This window comes from Pelophylax lessonae, assembly GCF_965119305.1.
Source record: "Pelophylax lessonae genome assembly, chromosome: 11".
NCBI lineage: Eukaryota > Metazoa > Chordata > Amphibia > Anura > Ranidae > Pelophylax > Pelophylax lessonae.
In genome coordinates, this window is record NC_138778.1 from 30,355,789 (window position 1) to 30,376,115 (window position 20,327).

General features: G+C 42.2%; 1 protein-coding gene across 1 annotated transcript in view; it reads right to left on the reverse strand.

Annotated features, from left to right (window-relative positions):
* Positions 1 to 20,327, reverse strand: part of ANKFN1 (ankyrin repeat and fibronectin type III domain containing 1) — a 556,552-nt gene that overhangs the window by 158,457 nt on the left and 377,768 nt on the right. The window contains exons 9-10 of the mRNA XM_082271748.1: positions 14,806 to 14,938; positions 8,306 to 8,422 (exon numbers count right to left, since the gene is read on the reverse strand). Coding sequence (XP_082127874.1) covers positions 8,306 to 8,422; positions 14,806 to 14,938 — 250 coding nt within the window. The remainder of the gene's footprint in view (positions 1 to 8,305; positions 8,423 to 14,805; positions 14,939 to 20,327) is intronic.

A 20,327-nucleotide genomic window follows, 5' to 3' on the forward strand; every position in this document is an offset into this window, starting at 1 on the left:
GACCTCAGCCTGAAAGAACACCTTTAGGATGAATAAGAGTGGAGAATGTGAGTAAGGGCCTTCTCATCCAACATCAGTGCTTGACCTCACAAATGCGCTTCTGGAAGAATGGTCAAACATTCCCATAGACACGCTCCTAAACCTTGTGGACAGCCTCCCAGAAGAGTTGAAGCTGTTATAGCTGCAAAGGGTGGGCCAACTCAATATTAAACCCTACGGACTAAGACTGGGATGCCATTAACCTCCCTGGCGGTATGATTCTTTTGGATTTTAGGTGCTGAAAGCGGTACCATTATTTTGCATGTAATTCTTGTGAATGAGCAGCCCAAACCAACTGTATACATTTATGTTATTATATACATATATATATATATATATATATATATATATATATATATATATATATATATGTATGTATATATATATATAATGTATACAGTTGGTTTGGGCTGCTCATTCACAAGAATTATGTATATATATATATATATATATATATATATATATATATATATATATATATATATACGTGTGTGTGTATATATACGTATAGTATTTGGTGTGTTTTACATTTGAATTTGCCGCCGGTTCCACCCCCCGTCGGACGTCACGTCGACGGAGACGGAAGCCGGGGCTCGCAGACGATCGGGAGAGAGCTCCTCCGCCGCACACCGCCGGGATACATCGCTGGATCCCGGAGAAAAGGTAAGTAAAACCTCTTCCAGGATCCAGCGATCTTCCTAGCGGTACCCCGAGTGTGGCTTGGGGTTACCGCTTTTGGCTCTGAAATGTAACCCCGAGTCACGCTCGGGAATACCGCTAGGAAGGTTAAAATGCATGTGCGTGTAAAGGCAGGTGTCCCAATACTTTTGACAAAATAGTGTATGCAGGCTCTGCTTACTGCTTAGTAATGCTGCGCAATTGTTGTGTCTTAGAATTCCCCAAAAGTCAGACCATTTTAGAGCTGCCAACTGTGGGCAATATTGTTGGAAAATTACATGACTGGCACAATCTTCCATCTTCTCAATGGCAAAAGAAAATGTGGTGTTATCCACGTATGCCCTGCTTGGTCTGATAATTAACAACAGCAGGTCCTGACACTAAAAGTTGACAGAAATACATTTTACTATCATTGTGAAAGAATGTTGTTACGCTCTCCCTTACAACACTAACCACAATATTCCAACAGTGCTGGCAAACAGTGAAATATAGCAATATTCACAAATCAAATGAATAAATAAATACATCCATGCAGTGTATAAAATTGCCATAAAATACTGAAAAAAAACACTGACTTGTCACAATACATCACACATAGGAACTGTAATACAATCCAAAAATAGTGTAGCGCTACTTCAATACATTAAGGCTCTGTTCACACCATGGCATTCCGGATCGCGCGCGGGGGGGGGGGGGGGGGATTGCTGCGATTCTGCCATGATCCCCAATTACCACAAAATACGGGATGTGCTTGCGATCCCCGTTACGTTCACTAGCACCCCAATCGTGGCAGGATTTGCCGCGATTGTCAGACGATGAATCATGGTAAAATCGCACAAACAGAATCGTGGAAAGCATGTCACCCAAAAGATTTTCCGGAAAAATCGTGCTGTGATCGGGGTGCCATTAAAAATAATGGGGATTGCAAGCGTGGCCCAGCGTTTTGCGATGATTGGGGATCGGGGGCAGAATCGCGGCGATTCTGCCCATGTCCTGGATCGCCATGGTGTGAACAGAGCCTAATACATCACTATATACTGTAACAATATAACATTAAGAAATAAAATGAAAGTGCATAAGTGCAAAAAAATATTAAGTGCCACAGCTACTAATTGTGATAATATCACTGTGCTTAATTCAATCAATAGATATACTATATCTTCCACTTATCAAAAATTTAAGTGCAAAGTGTCCAGTATACATTTTATAACAAACTAAATACTTTTAAAGTAGTCCATATATATATTATTCCGCCGCAGTCTTTATCAGGAAAAATCCATAAAGTGCCCCTGCTATCTTCCACCCCTGCACCCTACCTCCCCGTTACTTAGTTATATAGTAGGTAAGGTTGAATAAAGACAATAGTCCATCCAGTTCAACCTGTGTAGGTGTACGTGTGTCAGTGTCAATAATTTTTTCGCATATCCCTCTATGTTGTGTTTTTTACGATTCACATCCAAGAGTCTTTTTTACAATTTTCAATACTCGCCACTGACACCACCAATTGTGGAAGAGAGTTCCACATCCTTATCGCCCTGACAATGAAAAACCTCCTACGAAGCTGAAGGTTAAATCGCTTCTCCTCCAATCTCATTGTGTGGCCTCGTGTCCTCTTACACTCCCTGAGACTGAATCGTTTTTTTTCCTATGCTGGGATCACCATTGAGGTATTTGTAAGTGGCTATCATATACCCTTCAAAGTGTCTCTTCTCCAGCGAGAATAAATTTAGTGCTTGTAGTCATTCCTCATAATTTAGGTCTTCGAATCCCCTTATTAGTTCCATTGCCCTTCTTTGGACTCTCTCCAGCTCCAGTACATCCCGTCTGAGGACTGGTGACTAGAACCTGTCCGTGGTGTGGACAGAATACTCCAGATGTGGCCTAACCCAAGTTTTATAAAGTGGCAGGATTATAGTTTTATCTCTGGAATGTATCTCCTTTTTTTATGCATGCTAATATTCTGCCAGCTTTGGTAGCTGCACCTTGACATTGCATGCTATTGATCAGTCTGTCTTCTACCAGGACCCCCAGATCTTTCTCTATCCTTGATTCACTCAGAGGCTCTCCCCCTAGTAGGTAGTTTGCATTTATATTTTTAGCCCCCAAGTACATTACCCTACATTTCTCCACATTACACCTCATTTGCCATGTAGTTGCCCACACCATTATTTTGTTCAGGTCTTTCTATAAATTTCTGTAGCCTGATGTGAAGTAAGGACCCCCACATTACAAGCTGTTCCCCCCAGGGGATACAATGAGATCTGTATGGCCTGCTATCCCTCTGTGTCTCCTGTATCCACTTGTCAGCTCCCAGAATCTTGTGTGTACTTAAGGGATTATGGCATATAGAATAAAGACTGAACTAGGGCTGCAACGACGCGTCGACTACGAAAAATCGTCGACGTGCGTGAAAGGCGTTGACGCGTCAACACGTGACGTCACACGCCCCCTGGCCGGCCGCAGCGCCGTTGTAAGCATTGCCGGCCGGGTGAAATCCCCCCCCCCCTGGGCTCCGTCCACACCGATGTCGGAGACAAGAGGACCACCTGAATACCTGAGGAGCTGTTCAGGGTGAGCGCTGACCGTCTCCAGCACCCCCGTACTCCGCCACAGCTTCTGCCGCAACACCTTCGCCATCCTCCCCGATCACCCAGGTACTCAGAGATGTCACATGTGCGGCGCTACACCGGATGTGGCTTGTAATGGTCTGTACTAGGTGGGAGGGCTTACTGAGGGGTCTGCACTGGGAGGGGGGCTTACTAAGTGGTCTGTACTAGGTGGGAGGGCTTACTGAGGGGTTAGCACTGGGAGGGGGGGCTTACTAAGTAGTCTGTACTAGGTGGGAGGGCTTACTGAGGGGTCTGCACTGGGAGGGGGCCTTACTAAGTGGTCTGTACTAGGTGGGAGGGCTTACTGAGGGGTCTGCACTGGGAGGGGGGCTTACTAAGTAGTCTGTACTAGGTGGAAGGTTTTACTGAGGGGTCTGCACTGGGAGGGGGGCTTACTAAGTGGTCTGTACTAGGTGGGAGGGCTTACTGTGAGGTCTGTACTGGGAGGGGGGTTACTGAGGGGTCTGTACTGGGAGGGGGCTTACTGAGGGGTCTGTGCTGGAAGGGGGCTTACTGAGGGGTCTGTACTGGGAGGGGGGCTTACTAAGTGGTCTGTACTAGGTGGGAGGGCTTACTGAGGGGTCTGTACTGGGAGGGGGGCTTACTAAGTGGTCTGTACTAGGTGGAGGGCTTACTGTGGGGTCTGTACTGGGAGGGGGCTTACTGAGGGGTCTGTACTGGGAGGGGGCTTACTGAGGGGTCTGTGCTGGAAGGGGGCTTACTGAGGGGTCTGTACTGGGAGGGGGGCTTACTGAGGGGTCTGTACTGAGAGGGGTGCTTACTGAGGGGTCTGTATTAATTACAGGATTAATTAGCTAATCAAAAAAACACTAAATTAAGCAAAAAAAATAAAATAAAAATAATCGTTAGATTAGTCGACTAATCGTAAAAATAATCGATAGATTAGTCGACAGACAAATTAATCGTTAGTTGCAGCCCTAGACTGAACAAATAAAATCTAGTGCTCTCCATTTGACATGATTTAAGCCATATATTAAAAGGTAATGCCTTTGACCAAAGTAAATATACATTCAACATACCTGTGGAACTGCTTTGGAAGCTGAGAATCACTATAGTAGTGTAGTCACTATTACAGTGATAGCCACTGTGCCTACTACAGTGATCTGCTGCATAGTGAACACAGGGGTTTGCTCGCTCATCATAAATGCCATTCACAGAAAACCTTGCATTTTTTTCAGTGAAAGAAAGTCATGGTTAGATTGGATGAGATAGAGAGGCAGGGCGGTGATGTCATGTTTTCCACCTCACCCTATCAGAGAACACTCTACATTCATTAAGAAAAAAAAGCAAGGCGTTCCGTGAATAATGCTCGCGTTAAACGAACGACCCCTATGTTTACTATACAGCCACTTAGCACAGGGTCCTAGGAGACAACGGTGATCACTATAGTAGCAAGGATTACTACAGTGATTATCTGCTTCCACAGGAATCTTATCCGTTTGGCATATGCATACATACATACATACATGCTTGGTCCATGTAAGTATGGAAGAAAATTCATACCTGGAATTCAGTGATAAGGGGATTATCTCATGTCTTTAGGACCTGTGACCGATCAGCATATGAGCAATGTCACCAGGAACAATCATCAAGGCAGGTAAAACACCTGTAAAAGATCTGTTCCAACAACCACTCATCCCTCTCCAATTAATCACTTGCCCGACCGCTCACTGGAGCTCTACTGCGGCAAAGTGGCTCGTTCTCGTCCAGCGATGTAGACTCCTCCCCTTGTGGGTGGCGAACGCGTGCCGCCAGAGGCTCGCTCCCGCTGTATTCAGTCACAGCGGGAGTCGGGCCAGGGGAGGAGCGGCGGTGATCACCGCCGCTCTTCCCCGATCGTTGGGGAATCGAGTTTGGAGATCCGCCCGCTCGTGTAAACAAAGCGGGCGGATCTCCTAAGTGACAAACAGTGACAGATTGCAGGGTTCAGCATAGCTGAACCTGCGATCTGTCCATGTGTCACTCAGTCACCTCCCCCCGCACACGTTAGTAAGCACCAGGCATACATTAACCCCTCCCTCTCCAATAAAATTAACCCCTTCCCTGCCAGTATCATTTTTACAGTAACAGTGCATATTTATAGCACTGATTACTGTAGTAATGTCACTGGTACCCCCAAAAGTGTCAGTCAAAGGTCCGATCTGTCCGCCGCAATGTCGCAGTCCCGCAAAAAAATCGCAGATCGCCGCCATTACTCGTTAAAAAAAAAACACCAAAAATGACAGAAATCTTTCCCTTAGTTAGTAAACGCAATAACTTTTGCGCAAACCAATCAAAATACGCTCATTGTGATTTTTTTTTTACCAAACATAGGTAACAGAAAACAAATTGGCCAAAAATGTAAAAAAAATTAGATTTTTACATTTTTTGGGGGGGAATTTCATATAAAAAAATGTGAAAAATATTGTTATTTTTTAAAAATTACGCTTTTATTTTGTTTATAGCGCAAAAAGTAAAAATCGCACAGGTGATCAAATACCACCAAAAGAAAGCTCTGTTTGTGGGAAAAAAGGACGTAAATTTTGTTTGGGTACGGCGTCGCACGACCGCGCAATTGTCAGTTAAATTCGAACAGTGCCGAATCGCAAAAAGTGGCCTGGACGTAAGACAGCAAAATCCTCCGGTGGTAAAGTGGTTAAATAGTCATAATACATGACTGAGCCCAGCTTTCATGCTTGTGCACCAGTCTGGTGACACTAGTACCCAAGTATGTACAGAATAATGTGTATGCACACCTTATCTCTATATCCATACTGCTATACTCTCAATGCAAGCCTGCTACCCAGGTGGCTAATTTAAAACAATACACTCACTGTGTGGCCAAGCTTTTCTTTTAGCCATTGTTGGACAAGGAGTGTGAAACACAAACAGCCACTAGAGGGAGACTGTACATATACGTATAGGCAAAAAACTAAAAGAAATGTGAAAAATATACTAAAAAAAAATCACATGGCCATCTAAAACCACAACACTGCAGTCAGGGTTACAAAGAAGTGAAATTCACATTTTATGTCAGTCACAGAAAATTATGGCTCATTGCAGCTGGAGCAGAAAGGTAATTTTTAATGTTAAAAAGTATGTATAATATATAAATATATATGCATGAAATCAATTGTAATGGCTTAACATCATCTTTTACATTTTACCAAAAAAATGGGTATTATATTGTGTGTGTGTGCACTAAAATTCATTAATGTGTATTTTGTCCCGAAAATCTGTGTTTAATAAAATGCTGCACAAATACAGTGTGATGTAAATAATTGCAGCGCCCACCATTTTATTCTCTAGGCCTAGGTCCTCTGCTTAAAAAATATAACGTTTGGAGGTTCCAAGTATTTTCCTATAAAAAAAAGATTTTTACATGTAGAAGAAGATTGTCAGAATTGGCCTGGCTGGGAACTGGAAGTAGTTAAAAGGAACACTTGGCAAATGCTTACTGAACTTTGTGAGCAAAATGTGCAGGTGTCAGCACTATATGTATTATCTGCTCTTCCACTGCAAATGTCTATGTCTGGGATTTCAATTCCTTTACTGTGATAAATGAGGAGCGTTTTGAACCTCTGGCTGCATTTTATTTTTGTTTGTGTCCCCATGAAGGAGATTTCCCTTCACTTCAGGTCAAGCATGTTAGAAGAAGACAAAATGGAAAATCTCCACTATGAGGGCACAGCCTTTCTGAGAACAAAACTTGTAGCCCCTTTGTCCCAAACAGGGGCCACTAGTAAATTTAGCTGTGCTGTGTTGTAGTTGACCTGGCTGATTTTTAGTCTTCGTGATCATTCGGGTTTTCTCCTAAGCCTGGTGTAGTTCCTCCCTTTTGTCAGTAGGTGGCACTGTTACCTTTGGCAGACATTAGTATGATGAGCTGCAGTAAAGCTAGGTTATGAATATGCATACTTTCCTCAGCCAACCAGTAGGAGTTTCATGGTCACTGGTGCATGCAGGGAAAGTGTATAAATATTCATGGAGATCAAGTGATGATCGGGGGGTCCTCCTACCCAGACCTTGATCTAGTGTGGGTGTGTGAGGAACCTCTGTGCTGGGTAGGCCTGAAGCCTAAGGCCTATCCATGTGCTCTGGACTCTTTAACAGAGGCCCATGAAGGAAAGCATAGAGACCTGAGATGAAGTACCAGAAGTGCCATTGACTGGGAAACCATCCAGGCAGCCTCATTCAGAGAATTGCTGCACTTTCTGGTGAGTTCTTTTTCAGTTGCTATAGGTGACAGAAGCTGCTACAAAGTACAGATTGAGGTTACAACTTAAAGGCTCTTTTCTGTACTGCTGTCTACTTTTCTATTTTTGCCTAAGGAGTCTTCTGCTTTATTTGAGTTAAGATGTCCTGTGTCCTACCCCTCTCTTGCTGAATTATTTGTTGTCATGAGCAATAAACTCACTTTTTGTTCAGCACTGGCGCCCATTTTTCTACACTTTCCACCACCCACCATGCCTAGCAACCTGTACCCTTAAGTGAAATGCCAGCCCACCCTGTCTATGGGGGTCGCAACCACACCTATGGAGGTCAGGGGGGTGCAACAATCTCCTCAATCAGGTCAGCTTTTTAAACCTGGTCATACAAAACATATTACTTCCAACATAATAATCAGATTGGTAGTAAATTGTAATAACACATACAAGTGATCAGTCTAAGCATTTTCTAGCTAAAACACCCTACTTTTTTATTTAGTCCTGAGTGCTATTGTTTGAATTGTTGTTGACCCTCTTAAAGAGACAGACTAATTTTGCAGCATGAAGTGTAGCCAATTGGATTCACAACAAACCACCCTCCCATTGACAGGACCAAATTGAACCCAAGGTACTTATGACTCATATGCCCAAGTAGCAACAGTGGATGATGGTAGAAAGCTCACAGAGGTAAAATTGCATTGCACTTGAACACAAGAATGAGATTTCAAGTTGACTTTCAAGGAAATAAGTTTACGATCTAATCATACCAACCTGAAGCTGAGCAGCTGCTGCCAACATCTTCTGCCGGGCCTGTAGAGCCGTAGATGAGGACATCGAGATTGACATACTCTGCCGCAACCACCTGATGTCATCCCACATACAAGACAGCTGCATGGTAAACATATCACAGTTCAAAAATAGAAACTGGCAAAGCAACAATCAAAGAAAGTAGGTACATCAGTTTGCTTAGGCTAACAATACTTTCAAAGTGCAGGTGCCTTGTGGTTCCTGCAATTACCTATTGAAACCCTCTGACTGATTTCTATGCACCTCTCTGAAAGCCCCTCCTGTTCGAGAGAACCTTCAATTCTGCTCTCCTGGGGTAAAATCCCATTCTTGTCATTTAAAGTGGAACTACACATCTAATGGCGCTTTTCCACTGCATGGAACCGAACGGTTCGGCTCGCTTTTGTGCTTTTCCACTGCTGGTACCGCACGGTATGGTGTAGGAACGGTTCGGTACGGTACGGTGGCGCTTTTCTACTGCATGGAACCGAACGGTGCGGCTCTCAAAAACAGTACCACTTCGATTTTGGTTCCAAGAGGTACCATACCCGGTACTATATCCCACAATCCTTTGCATGCAGTCACTACTAGCCACTGATTGGTCAGAGAATCCCACCCACTTAACTTTAGTACTACTTTAGTGGAAAAGCAAACCATACTGTACCGTACCAACACCGTACCATGCGGTACCAGCAGTGGAAAAGCAAACCGGGCCAAGCAGGGCCAAGTAGAGCCGAGCCGGTACTTGCAGTGGAAAAGTGCCATAAACAACACAAAGCAAAAATACTTTTTAATTTATCTATAATATTCAAAGCAAATCCATGTCTCCATGCTTCATTTTGCTGATAAATAACTTTGAAAAACCCCTTCTAGCATTTCTGGCCATGACCATCTTGAGAAGGGGCAGACGATTTACTTCCTGGAATTCATCTGCCTCTTACTCAGGCATGCAGGCAGGAGGTGTGCTTAGCTGAGAAAGTCCCTCCTCCCCTCCTGAAGACTCCTGGGATGTATGACATTCGTTTGCCTAGGCAAGAAACCAGGAAGTAACTGAAGAAACATAACATATTATATACGTTCCTATCTATTTACTAATGCTAGTAGCATGAAGATTACAAATAGTCAATGTTGACAGAGAGTGAAGTTCAATACAAGAGTCCCCTTGAGGGAACAAACTCCAAGATTACCCTATGTAGAAAAACAGAGAAATACCCCCAGTGGCTATCAAGAGACCTCTACACAATCACAATGATGTGTGGACTCTGGAAGCCAATAGTAAATAGTACATTTTCAATTGGAATGCTCCACCAGTGCAGCACTACTGAGATAAGGGACTCTAGCAGACACTTGTAGGAAAAGCAAATAGAAGGGCATAAATTCCTAGTGTATTTTTAAAAGATTTATTATATTACACACACAAGCCAAATACATACTCACAAAGGAATAAAAAGTGCAAGCATTTCTATCACATTGCAAACAGATCCAGTGTTGGTGGAGTGTCTATAATACCAATGCACCACCTGGTTGGCAAGCTGATGGGTTTCAGGGATGTACCCCCATCCTCAGAGCTAATCTTTGCTCTGAGGAAGGGGGTACGTTCTCCGAAATGCGTCAGCTTACCAACCAAGTGGTGCATTGGAACTAGAGACACTGCACCACCACTGGATCTATTCTCGATGTGATACACTGCTTGCACTTTTTCTTCCTTTATGAGTATGTGTTTGGCTTAGCTAAAAAAGAAGTCTGAATAATGAAATAAACGTATATGCTACCCTGTGTAATAGGGCGAAGCGTGCCAAAAAAAATAATATGCCAAGGAAACAAATTACACAAATGAAGTGAAAAAATATATGTGCAAAAGACAAAACACACAGGCAATATGTCTATAAGGGACCAAGGGATAAAAGCTGCCAACAACTGTAGTGTCGCCACTTACACGATCAATATGCAAAATAAAAAAGGGTTGGCGCTTAATCCTTAGACAAAGTTATATAAATATATGTTGTGAGATATAAAAGTGTTCATATAATATTGTGTACTTTCAAATATATAATACACAAATGGTAAAAAGAATATTAAACATAAACATCACATATTAATTTTGATTAGTTCAAAGAAGCAGTGTTCAATCCAAGTGCTCCACCACTAAGTGCAATAGCCACTCACCTTAAGAATCAATGTCATACACTTCAATTGAATCAGTAATCTCCATACTGAGAGGGAGCTCCCTCTTCTCCCCTGGGCTGGAGCAATTGTTCCCTGGTCACCCCCTCAGGGAGTATTTGTTGTCGGCTCCTCTCTGCCTCCTTGGGATTGCCTTGTGACCTAATGATAAGAATGGCATACCCATATCAGTAGCCATCGGGGTTCCCTGGATACCCAAGCTATCAATCCATTTTAGCCGCAACTACCATTGAGAGATTGCAGTATGGAGATTACTGATTCAATTGAAGCATACGACGTTGAGTCTAAAGGCCCGTACACACGTACCGATCGTCGGCAGACAAGCGTCGGCCGACGAACGATCTGCCGATTGTACGCTTGTTAGTATGATGCCTCCGACAGCCGTCAGCGCACATTCTGCCGACAAGAATCTGTCATGCAAGCATTAAAATTTTTGTATGCGGACACCAGAACGGCCGATTGTTCGCCAGTCAGTACAGAATTCGGCCGACAGACAAGACTGGGCATGACTGGGCATGCTCAGAAAAGAAAAAACACAGGGAAAGTTAACCATTACATGACATCACTTCTGCAGTCGGCTGTAGTCGGCGGCCAAAATTCTTGTGCTGTCTTTGCACTTTTCAACAGACACCGACAGCCCAGGGACAAAAGACGGCCGATCGTTCGCCGACGATCGGTACGTGTGTACGGGGCTTTAGGGTGAGCGACCATTGCACTTAGTGCTGGAGCACTTGGATTGAACACTGGATTGCATTGTATTTGATTATCACTACCTTTGAAGAATTATCACAGTATTCTAAATAAGAACTGTCTGATTATAAGGTTCACATATCACTGGAAGTTTGGATGCATTGCTTCTTTGGACTAATCAAATTCATTATGTCAGGGCTTGACAAATTTGCCTGAAATCTAGGAGCCAGCTAAAAAAATTAGGAGCCAGTTTTTTTTTTTTTAACAACCAAGCTTTATTTCCCAAAAATAACATACTAAATTTACACATAAAGACGACTAAAACCCCACTCTCCTATATAGGGCAATGGGATGGAAACAGACTGTCTGTCTGTTTCCATCCAATGCCATCTGATTCGATCCACGGGATGGATAGAAAATAGAACCACCATCCGTCTGTTTTTGGCGGACAGGATCAGATGGCGGCAGATTACCGCTCCATAGAGGAGACTGAAGGGTCCGATCAGGTCTGCCTGAAAAACTGACAGGTGGACCTGATCAGACAGCCCGTGTGAAAGCGGCCTTCAGCTGTGTGGCTGTGGCATGGCGATGAGGAAAAATATATATATGTATATATTTTTATAATAATTAATTTTTTTTTTTTAATATAATTTAAAAAATAAATAAATAAATAATTATAATAATAACCACACTCCCTGTCCACTTACCTTTAAGCAAAGATAAGTGGACAGGGAGATGAAGCCTGCAAAAACTTCAGTCTCATCTCCTCTTGGGAAGGAGATTGGCAGGCATTGAGGACAGAGCCATTAGTGACTGCTTGTCAAACTCTAGGCCACCACAAGAGGGCGCCAGTTCCTCGTTCTCTCACTGAAGAAGGCTGAAAAGCCGTGGCCTCAATTATTGGATGGCGCGGTAGTCCGTGCACTCGGGGAGTGGGTGGGGGGGGCGCAAAAGGGACAGGACACCTCCTGCAGTGCACCCCAGACGCCAGGTCGCTAATTCTAGTCGCCAATGCGACCTGGCGCCCGGGGTTTATCGAGCCCTGCATTATGTGATGTTTATGTTTATTATTCTTTTTACCATTTGTGTATTATACATTTGAAAGTACACATTATTATTTGAACACTTTTGTTTCTCGCAACATATAGTTATATCATTTTTTTCTAAGGATTTAGTACCATCCCATTTTTTTTAGTTTGCATAAAGAAGAAATCTGTTTCTATGTTGTGCGTATACAGTTAAAAAACTTTATGGGCAAAAAGGTTTACTATAACTGCAAGGTAAAGTAGCTCCTTAGGGCATGGTCTTGTCCAAAATTGACCTGCACACTTTTTGCTTGAGTGTACTCTAGAGCTGCCTAAATCAATATTCTTAGATTACCTAAAGAAAGATTACTTCCTGATTTCATGACCAGAGAGCCAGCACTGGGGAGGGGATACGTATGGCTGATATCAAATATCACATGACCATAAAGTCATTAAACTAAAAGGCCCGTTTACAATGGAAGCCTGTAAATAAAGGTTTTTTTTTTTTTAATAGGCTACAAAAAGACGGATTTACACATGTGAAAAGGTGCCTAAAGCTCCACCTGATAGCGCAAAAAATATACTGTATATACACTGTATTAAATATACAGTACTAATTTGCAATATTCCATATTTACCAAAAAATATATATTTTTAAACATTATTTTTAGCCTCATCATAACATTGACATTATTTGGAACCATTGCACATGTTGTGTTGAGGTTAGCATCATAGAATGGGTTGGTCTGGGCTCTCCAAAACATAATACAGGTAATGTTATTACCATTCAGAAAAACACGCAAGTGCATGCACATCCCTCCTCTACAAATTATAAATACTCAGTGCTTCAGCGAAAATTAATAATAAACAATCATAATTAGTGAATTAATAATGCAAAAATACTCTTAGAGCCGGTTCACACTGAGGCGACACGACTCCTTACTACTTCGGGGGCGACTTGTGCATTACCATGCACCACGACTTGCAGGGACTTCACATAATGGAAGTCTATGCAAGTCGCTCCGAGGTCACCCCGAAGTAGTACAGATCCCTTTTTCTAAGTCGGAACAACTTGTGTCGCTCCTATTAGAACAGGTCCTGTAGCGGTCGATGGACCGCGAGGGAGCGCGACTTGTCCGGCTGACAAGTCGCCTGACAAGTCGCGCAAGTGTGGACCGGCTCTAATGCTTCACAACACATATAAATAATTTAACATAATAGTGTGTATAAATAATAATAAAAAAAAAAAACATAAACACATTGCTAATCTTAACTCATCATAAACATTGATGATTAAAAACAGGCACATCTAAGTATGCAGGTATCCGTGGTAAAGCTGTCCACATCCTCTGCACCACTAACAACCTTATTCCTTCCACGCTGCGCTCCACAAGCACTTCAAGCCTCGCTTTTTAGATCGCTCTACTGCAGGGAAGTCTTCCCGGTCACCACTGGAGACTGAGAGTGGTGAGAGCCGGTGGTGTGGAGGACGGTCTATGTGGACAGCTTTACCCTGGATGCCTGCATACTTAGATGTGCCTCTTTTAACCACTTCTGGACCAGAAACATTTACCCCCTTAATGACCAGGCCAATTTTATGCGATAAATTTGCGTTATTTTACCTATCAATTACAAAATGCGTTATTTTAACAATTACACGGTCGTGCAATGCTTTACCCAAATAAAATTGATGTCCTTTTTTTCCCAGAAATAGAGCTTTCTGTGTGGGGGATGGGCTTGCTGCATGAACACAGAGCATGCATGAACTGCATGAACACAGAGACCTGTGTTCCTAAATAAGAGGAACACAGGATCCCTGTGTTCATAACTGACAGAACAGCCGTTCTGTCTCCACGGGGAGCGACTGCGGGTGCCTGGCGGCAATCGCAGTCACTGGACCTGCTGATTAGCTGATTAGCTTCCCCTGTGGCGAATGGGCATGTGCCTGCCCCCACTAGCGGCCCCGCAAAGCAACGTAAAGGTACGTTGTTGCGCCGGCCTGCTGCAGGAAAACTACGGCGGCTGATCGGCAAGCAGTTGATCATCAAGTGAGTTGCTAAATGTTGAACCTTCATTAAATGTAACCATATTGCTACACTTAGAGGCGCCTCTCTTCTCTTTTATACTCTGTAGCTCCTGCTGGATTTTGCTTCCCATCCCCTTGTGGAGGCGCCATTTTTGAAAGGACATTTTTTGGTTATACAACCTATCACATTGCTATAATCTTTTTTTTATGGACTATAAACTGAAGGACTTATAAATAAATGGCTGTGGAACGAATCATCTGAGTTTCCATTATTTCTTATGGGGAAATTTGCTTTGATGTACGAGTGCTTTGGATTACAAGCATGTTTCCGGAACAAATTATGCTCGCAATCCAAAGTTTTACTATATAATGTTATTACAATATTGAATTATTTTACACAGCTGTAGAAGCATACCAGAAAAGTGGAAGCAGTTTTAATACAAGCATGATTGATAATGAATAGTACAATCATGAGTTTTAGAGACAGTTCCTGGGGTAAACTAGATATCACATTACACTTGGATTTAGCACAGGAGAATAATAAAAGAAGAGAAGTTTACCTTTGTAAACCAGAGAAAATCTTGCATAATGGAACTAGTACAAGAATCATCGATTTCCACAATAGGTATGTGATCTTCATTGGTCACTAACATGTTATCTTTGTAGTAAAATATCACAGCTATGTACAAACCCCTGCAAAAGGAACATAGTAACCAAAAAATACATTGACAAAGATACTTTAAAATGGCATAATTATTACTTTTTATTTCGGTATGTTTCTGGCACCCAGTGCTTCTGATTGGTAGGCCGAGGAATGGACTAGTCTATTGGATTCTACGGACACTAGACTGCAACCATTTGTGCATTTTTCAGCTACCAAACAATATTACAAAAGGTAATTAAACATTCTCAAAAAACAAAAGATTTCCTGGGAAATTCCGAGTTTAACAAATGACTCGTTCTCTAAGAAGGCTGAGGATGACGGAGGTTGGCAAAGGCAACATAAGATCCATTACGGTCTGTGAATTCAGTGAATAAATGTTTGGCTATTTTAAGCTCAAAATGTTTATTTTCATACAGAACACCGCCGTGACCAAAAGTTTTGAGAATATTAATTTTCACAAAGTCTCCTACTTCAGTGTTTTTAGATCTTTTTGTTCGATGTTACTTGGGAATACTGAAGTGTAATTACAAGCATTTTATAAGCGTCAAAGGCTTTTATTGACAATTACATTAAGTTTATGCAAAGAGTCAATATTTGCAGTGTTCACCCTTCTTTTTCAGGACCTCTGCAATTTGCCTTGGCATGCTGTCAATCAACTTCTGGCCCATATCCTGACTGATGGAAGCCCATTCTTGCATATACAATGCTTGGAGTTTGTCAGAATTTGTAGGGGTTTTTTTTGTTCACCCGCCTCTTGAAGACTGACCACAAGTTGTTAATGGGATTAAGGTCTTGGGAGTTTCCTGGCTATGGACCCCAAATGTCGATTTTGTTCCCCAAGCCACTTAGTTATCACTTTTGTCTTATGGCAAGGTGCTTCATCATGCTGGAAAGGGCATTGTTCCTCAACAAACTGTTCTTGGGTGGTTGGGAGAAGTTGCAAGACATTTTTGTATCACTCTTTATTCATGGTTGTGTTCTTAGGCAAAATTGTAAGTGAGCCCACTCCCTTGGCTGAGAAGTAACCCCCGTGCATGAATGGTCTCAGGATACTTTACTGTTGGCATGAGACAGGACTGATGGTAGCACTCACCATTTCTTCTCTGGACAAGGTTTTTTCCGGATGCCCCAAACAATCGGAGAGGGGATTCATCAGAGAAAATGACTTGACCCCAGTTCTCAGCAGTCCAATCCTTGTACCTTTTGCTGAATATCAGTCGGTCCCTGATGTTTTTCCTGGAGAGAAGCTCTGCACTGGTGGTGCCCTGATCCCACAGCTGAATCAACTGTAGGAGACGGTCCTGGTGCTCGCTGGACTTTCTTGAGTGCCCTAAAGCCTTCTTCACAAATGCAGTGGAAATGGTTTTTATATGAATAATTAATTTTCATGGCAAAGAGGGACTTTGCAATTAATTGAAATTCATCTGATCACTCTTCGTAACATTCTGCAGTATATGAAAGTTGTTATAATAAAAACTGAGGCAGAAGGATTTGTGAAAATTAATATTTTGATCCTTCAAAACGTTTAGCCACGGCTGTATGGGCTAATATATTAAGGTCATATTTTTCTCATCAAAATAACACAGGCCACCAAGATATAACTTTTTTTTCTTTGCCCGCTGTTCCATATTTTCTTGTTAGAGTTAATTTACACATTTGTATATGTTTCTATAAACTCCCTCATGGTAGTACATATATTAGTCAAAGTGATTAGCAACTCAGCCTAAAGGCTAACTCTTTTGTGGGAAGAAAAATAGCAAACAAAGAAAAAATAATATAGCGTATACAGTTGCAACACAAGTCTTATTGTAATTGAATGTTATTAAAACGTATCTTTCCTTTTCAATCTGCTGCTCTGTAATTTTCTGAAAATGCAATATGGCTACCTGGAGGTGTTCTGTATACAGAATGTGTACAGAACGCCCCCCAGAGACATAATTTCCTGCTTGTGTGATTGGCTCACCAATTTTCCCAGAAGTCTGAACCAAGACATAAGTCAGATTTTAGACATCCCCTGCAAAAAAAGTAATTTTCAGTGAGATACTTTCAATAGGAAACCTCAGCTAAAGGGATGCAGGCCCAGCATCTTTCCTCATTAGAGCCCTGCAGGTGCAGCAGATTGATAATTATGAAACCACTCCCATTAGACTCACTTTCCCACATGGACACAGACAAACACACAGGGACTTCTTCAGAACAACAAAAGGTAGGAATCTGCAACAAAGATTGTTAAAATCCTTGTGATACACATAAATCACCCAGAGGGGAATGTTTTTTTTTTCTCAACAAAAGTGGAGTTACTCTTTAAATAGAAATGCTAACCCAAATATATTTGTTTTTTCTTTTTCAAAAGTATAGGGAAGGGTTATAGGAGGAGTCCCCTGTAGTGCATTTGCACATCTTTCCCAGCAAGGAGTATTATCTCCAAGGGTTAGAAAGGCTGGATTCATCTCTTTTTCATTGATAGTGTAGGTAAAAAAAAAAAAAAAAAACCCACTGATAATGGGGTACTTTGACGTAGTGGTGGGCTTGAGCACTATATGGCCGTATGGTGGGACCAAATCCCCATTTTTATTTATGGATTGTCTTCAAATTTGGTAGTAATTTCTTTTGCATGTGTGCGCTATTCTTTTTTAATATGCATGTCTTTTAGTTCATAGCTGCACCAGCTTTAGAAATACATGGGTATGCTCCCCCAAAAAATTTTTGCTTGTTTATTATATATTCGGTCTGACCAGACTACCGAGGTTGAGCACCCCACCCCACCCCCCACACACACCTGTACTCTATCAGTGTCCACTATCAAGTGGATATAGGAGGAGTCCCCTGTAGTGCATTTGCACATCTTTCCCAGCAAGGAGTATTATCTCCAAGGGTTAGAAAGGCTGGATTCATCTCTTTTTCATGGATAGTGTAGGTAAAAAAAAAAAACCCCACTGATAATGGGGTACTTTGACGTAGTGGTGGGCTTGAGCACTATATGGCCATATGGTGGGACCAAATCCCCATTTTTATTTATGGATTGTCTTCAAATTTGGTAGTAATTTCTTTTGCATGTGTGCGCTATTCTTTTTTAATATATAGGGAAGGGTTAAGCTGGCCATACACTACACTATTCAAACCCTTTGATGGGCAGGCTGAATTTACCACGATGATTGATCAATCAACTTGGGTACAACCAGCCTGTCGGATTCTCTTGAGATTATCACTAGTGGATCCTATAGCAGCCGCTAGCGATAATGAATGTCATTTACTGGCGGGGATGGCTTCCCTTGCCCACCCCCTTTTGGGATAAGACAATGGCCTGGCAGGAGGGATTCTCGCATCAACACTGTCTGTGTTGATGGTGGAATCGGGTGAATTTCTTTCCTGCAAACCATGGTTGCAGGAAAGAAATTTGTTCCATATATGGCTGGCTGGACGTATTGCTGTATTTGCCCCGTTGGGACATTTCCTTTTTATTCTTGTCCCAATGACTATCTCTCATCAGGGCAGGCAATAAGGGTAGAAAACCGAAGAGAGATTTTAATTCTTCCTACCTCTGTCCACAATCAAAAATAGGATTAGTTGGAGTTTACTTTAGCTGCTTCTCAATTAGCCTTACTCCAGTGCTGTATGGGCAATTTTTGTGATTCAGTTGTGCTACTAAAATCTAACGATATCAGTCTTTTTTATCAAAGTATTTTAAATGTGAACTGCTGTATAAGATATTTTAAGCAGTACAGCTGAGAAATTGATCTCTCTGGAATGCACAGTGATGCAATTTAAATGGATACCAGAAACATAGCAATTCATTCCTCTTCTTCTCCATAGTCCTATATGCGAGCAAAAGAAAAATTGTTCAACAACCTCTCATATATAAGATTCTTGGAAGATTTATTTTCACATTTAAGTATAGGAGACTAGTGCCCTAAGACTTACCCAACAATCTGCTGCAGTAGCACAATATCAATATTGGCACTAGGATATTTTTTTTCAGTCCCTTAGATTAAAAATTACCTGTGCAACCCTAACTTTATAGAAGACCTACTATATTCAACCATAGTTTGTGGCTTTGCTCAAGCAAATTGGAAAACCTACTTGAGTAATAGCAAGTTATATGGAGAATTAGGGTCCAATATGCTTACACCCCTTTCCTCCCCTTCCTTTAGTCTGGTCTGTAGGCCAGTACAAGACATAAAATAAGATTTTTGCTTTACTTTGTAAAATTATTTTCTTTGAGTACTATACAGGACACAGGATATGTATTCAGTTATACAGGTTTACTGACACACATGACCAAATGACTGCAAAGGGCAGCAAATGTTCCCCCACTCTGAGAGGGGAGGACTTATTTGTGGAGCTGGAGGATTGGGGGGGGGGGGGCAGAATCTGTGGCAGAACTGAGATCCAGGCTTTGCTTTGAACTTGAAGGCCTGAGAAAAATTAAAGGAAATTTTTTAGGCTAATAAGAAGAGTGTTTGCCAGGAGGTTTAGTCTTTTTCTCTATGGGCAAATGGGCCTTTTGTCTCCAATGACTCCCTTTGTACAAGGATTCCTCAAAGAGGTGTTACCCATCAAAGGGCACACAAAAGAGGCATTTTGTGCGCTAGGGTTCTGCAGACCAACATTTGAGCCTCCACATACTAAGTACTAAAACGCATCCCATTCTGGAAATTTGGCAAATAGTAACACCTAGCCCATCAACTTCAGAGCGGGGCCACAAACAAGAGCTTCAGGTTTTAGACAGATGGGTCCATTAGAGCAGAATCAGGATCCCGAGACATATTCTAGGACCAGACTGTCAAGATCTCTCAGATGGACGTGGCCACAACAGCAGGTTGCAGGGCAGAGCATATATTGGACTGTCCTTACATCTCTTGTTTGTCAGTTTTCATTCTGAGGGCAACAGTATAACCCTATGAACATGAAAGGTCATCCTGTGCCCCTTATTGTACAAATAAAAAAAAAAGAAGGTTAAGTTAAAGTGGAGTTCCACCCATTTTAGTCACTTTAGATGTATGTAATCCCCTTTAAAACGACTTTTACCAATGGAAAGTTTTTTTTTGTTGTTGTTGCTAGTAAATACCTGATTTTCTGCTTTATTTATCCTCTTCTCACTTCCGGGTCCGGTTGGCGATTACGTCATCCGGCAATTCCCAGTGTGTGCTGGGATTTATCTCAGGGCATGAAATCTCGCATTATTTCACAGGAGATGAGCTGTACTGTGTGTTCTGCCCCGCCTCTGCCCCGCCTCCTCTCAGTGAGCTGTATGTATGTAGTGTATTTAGGCTGTGCTCCGCCCCGCCTCCGCCCCGACTCCTCTCAGTGAGCGAGGACTGAAAGCATTATATCCTCACTGAGCTCACTGAGAGGAGGCGGGGCGGAGCACAGCCTCAATACACTACATACATACAGCTCACTGAGAGGAGGTGGGGC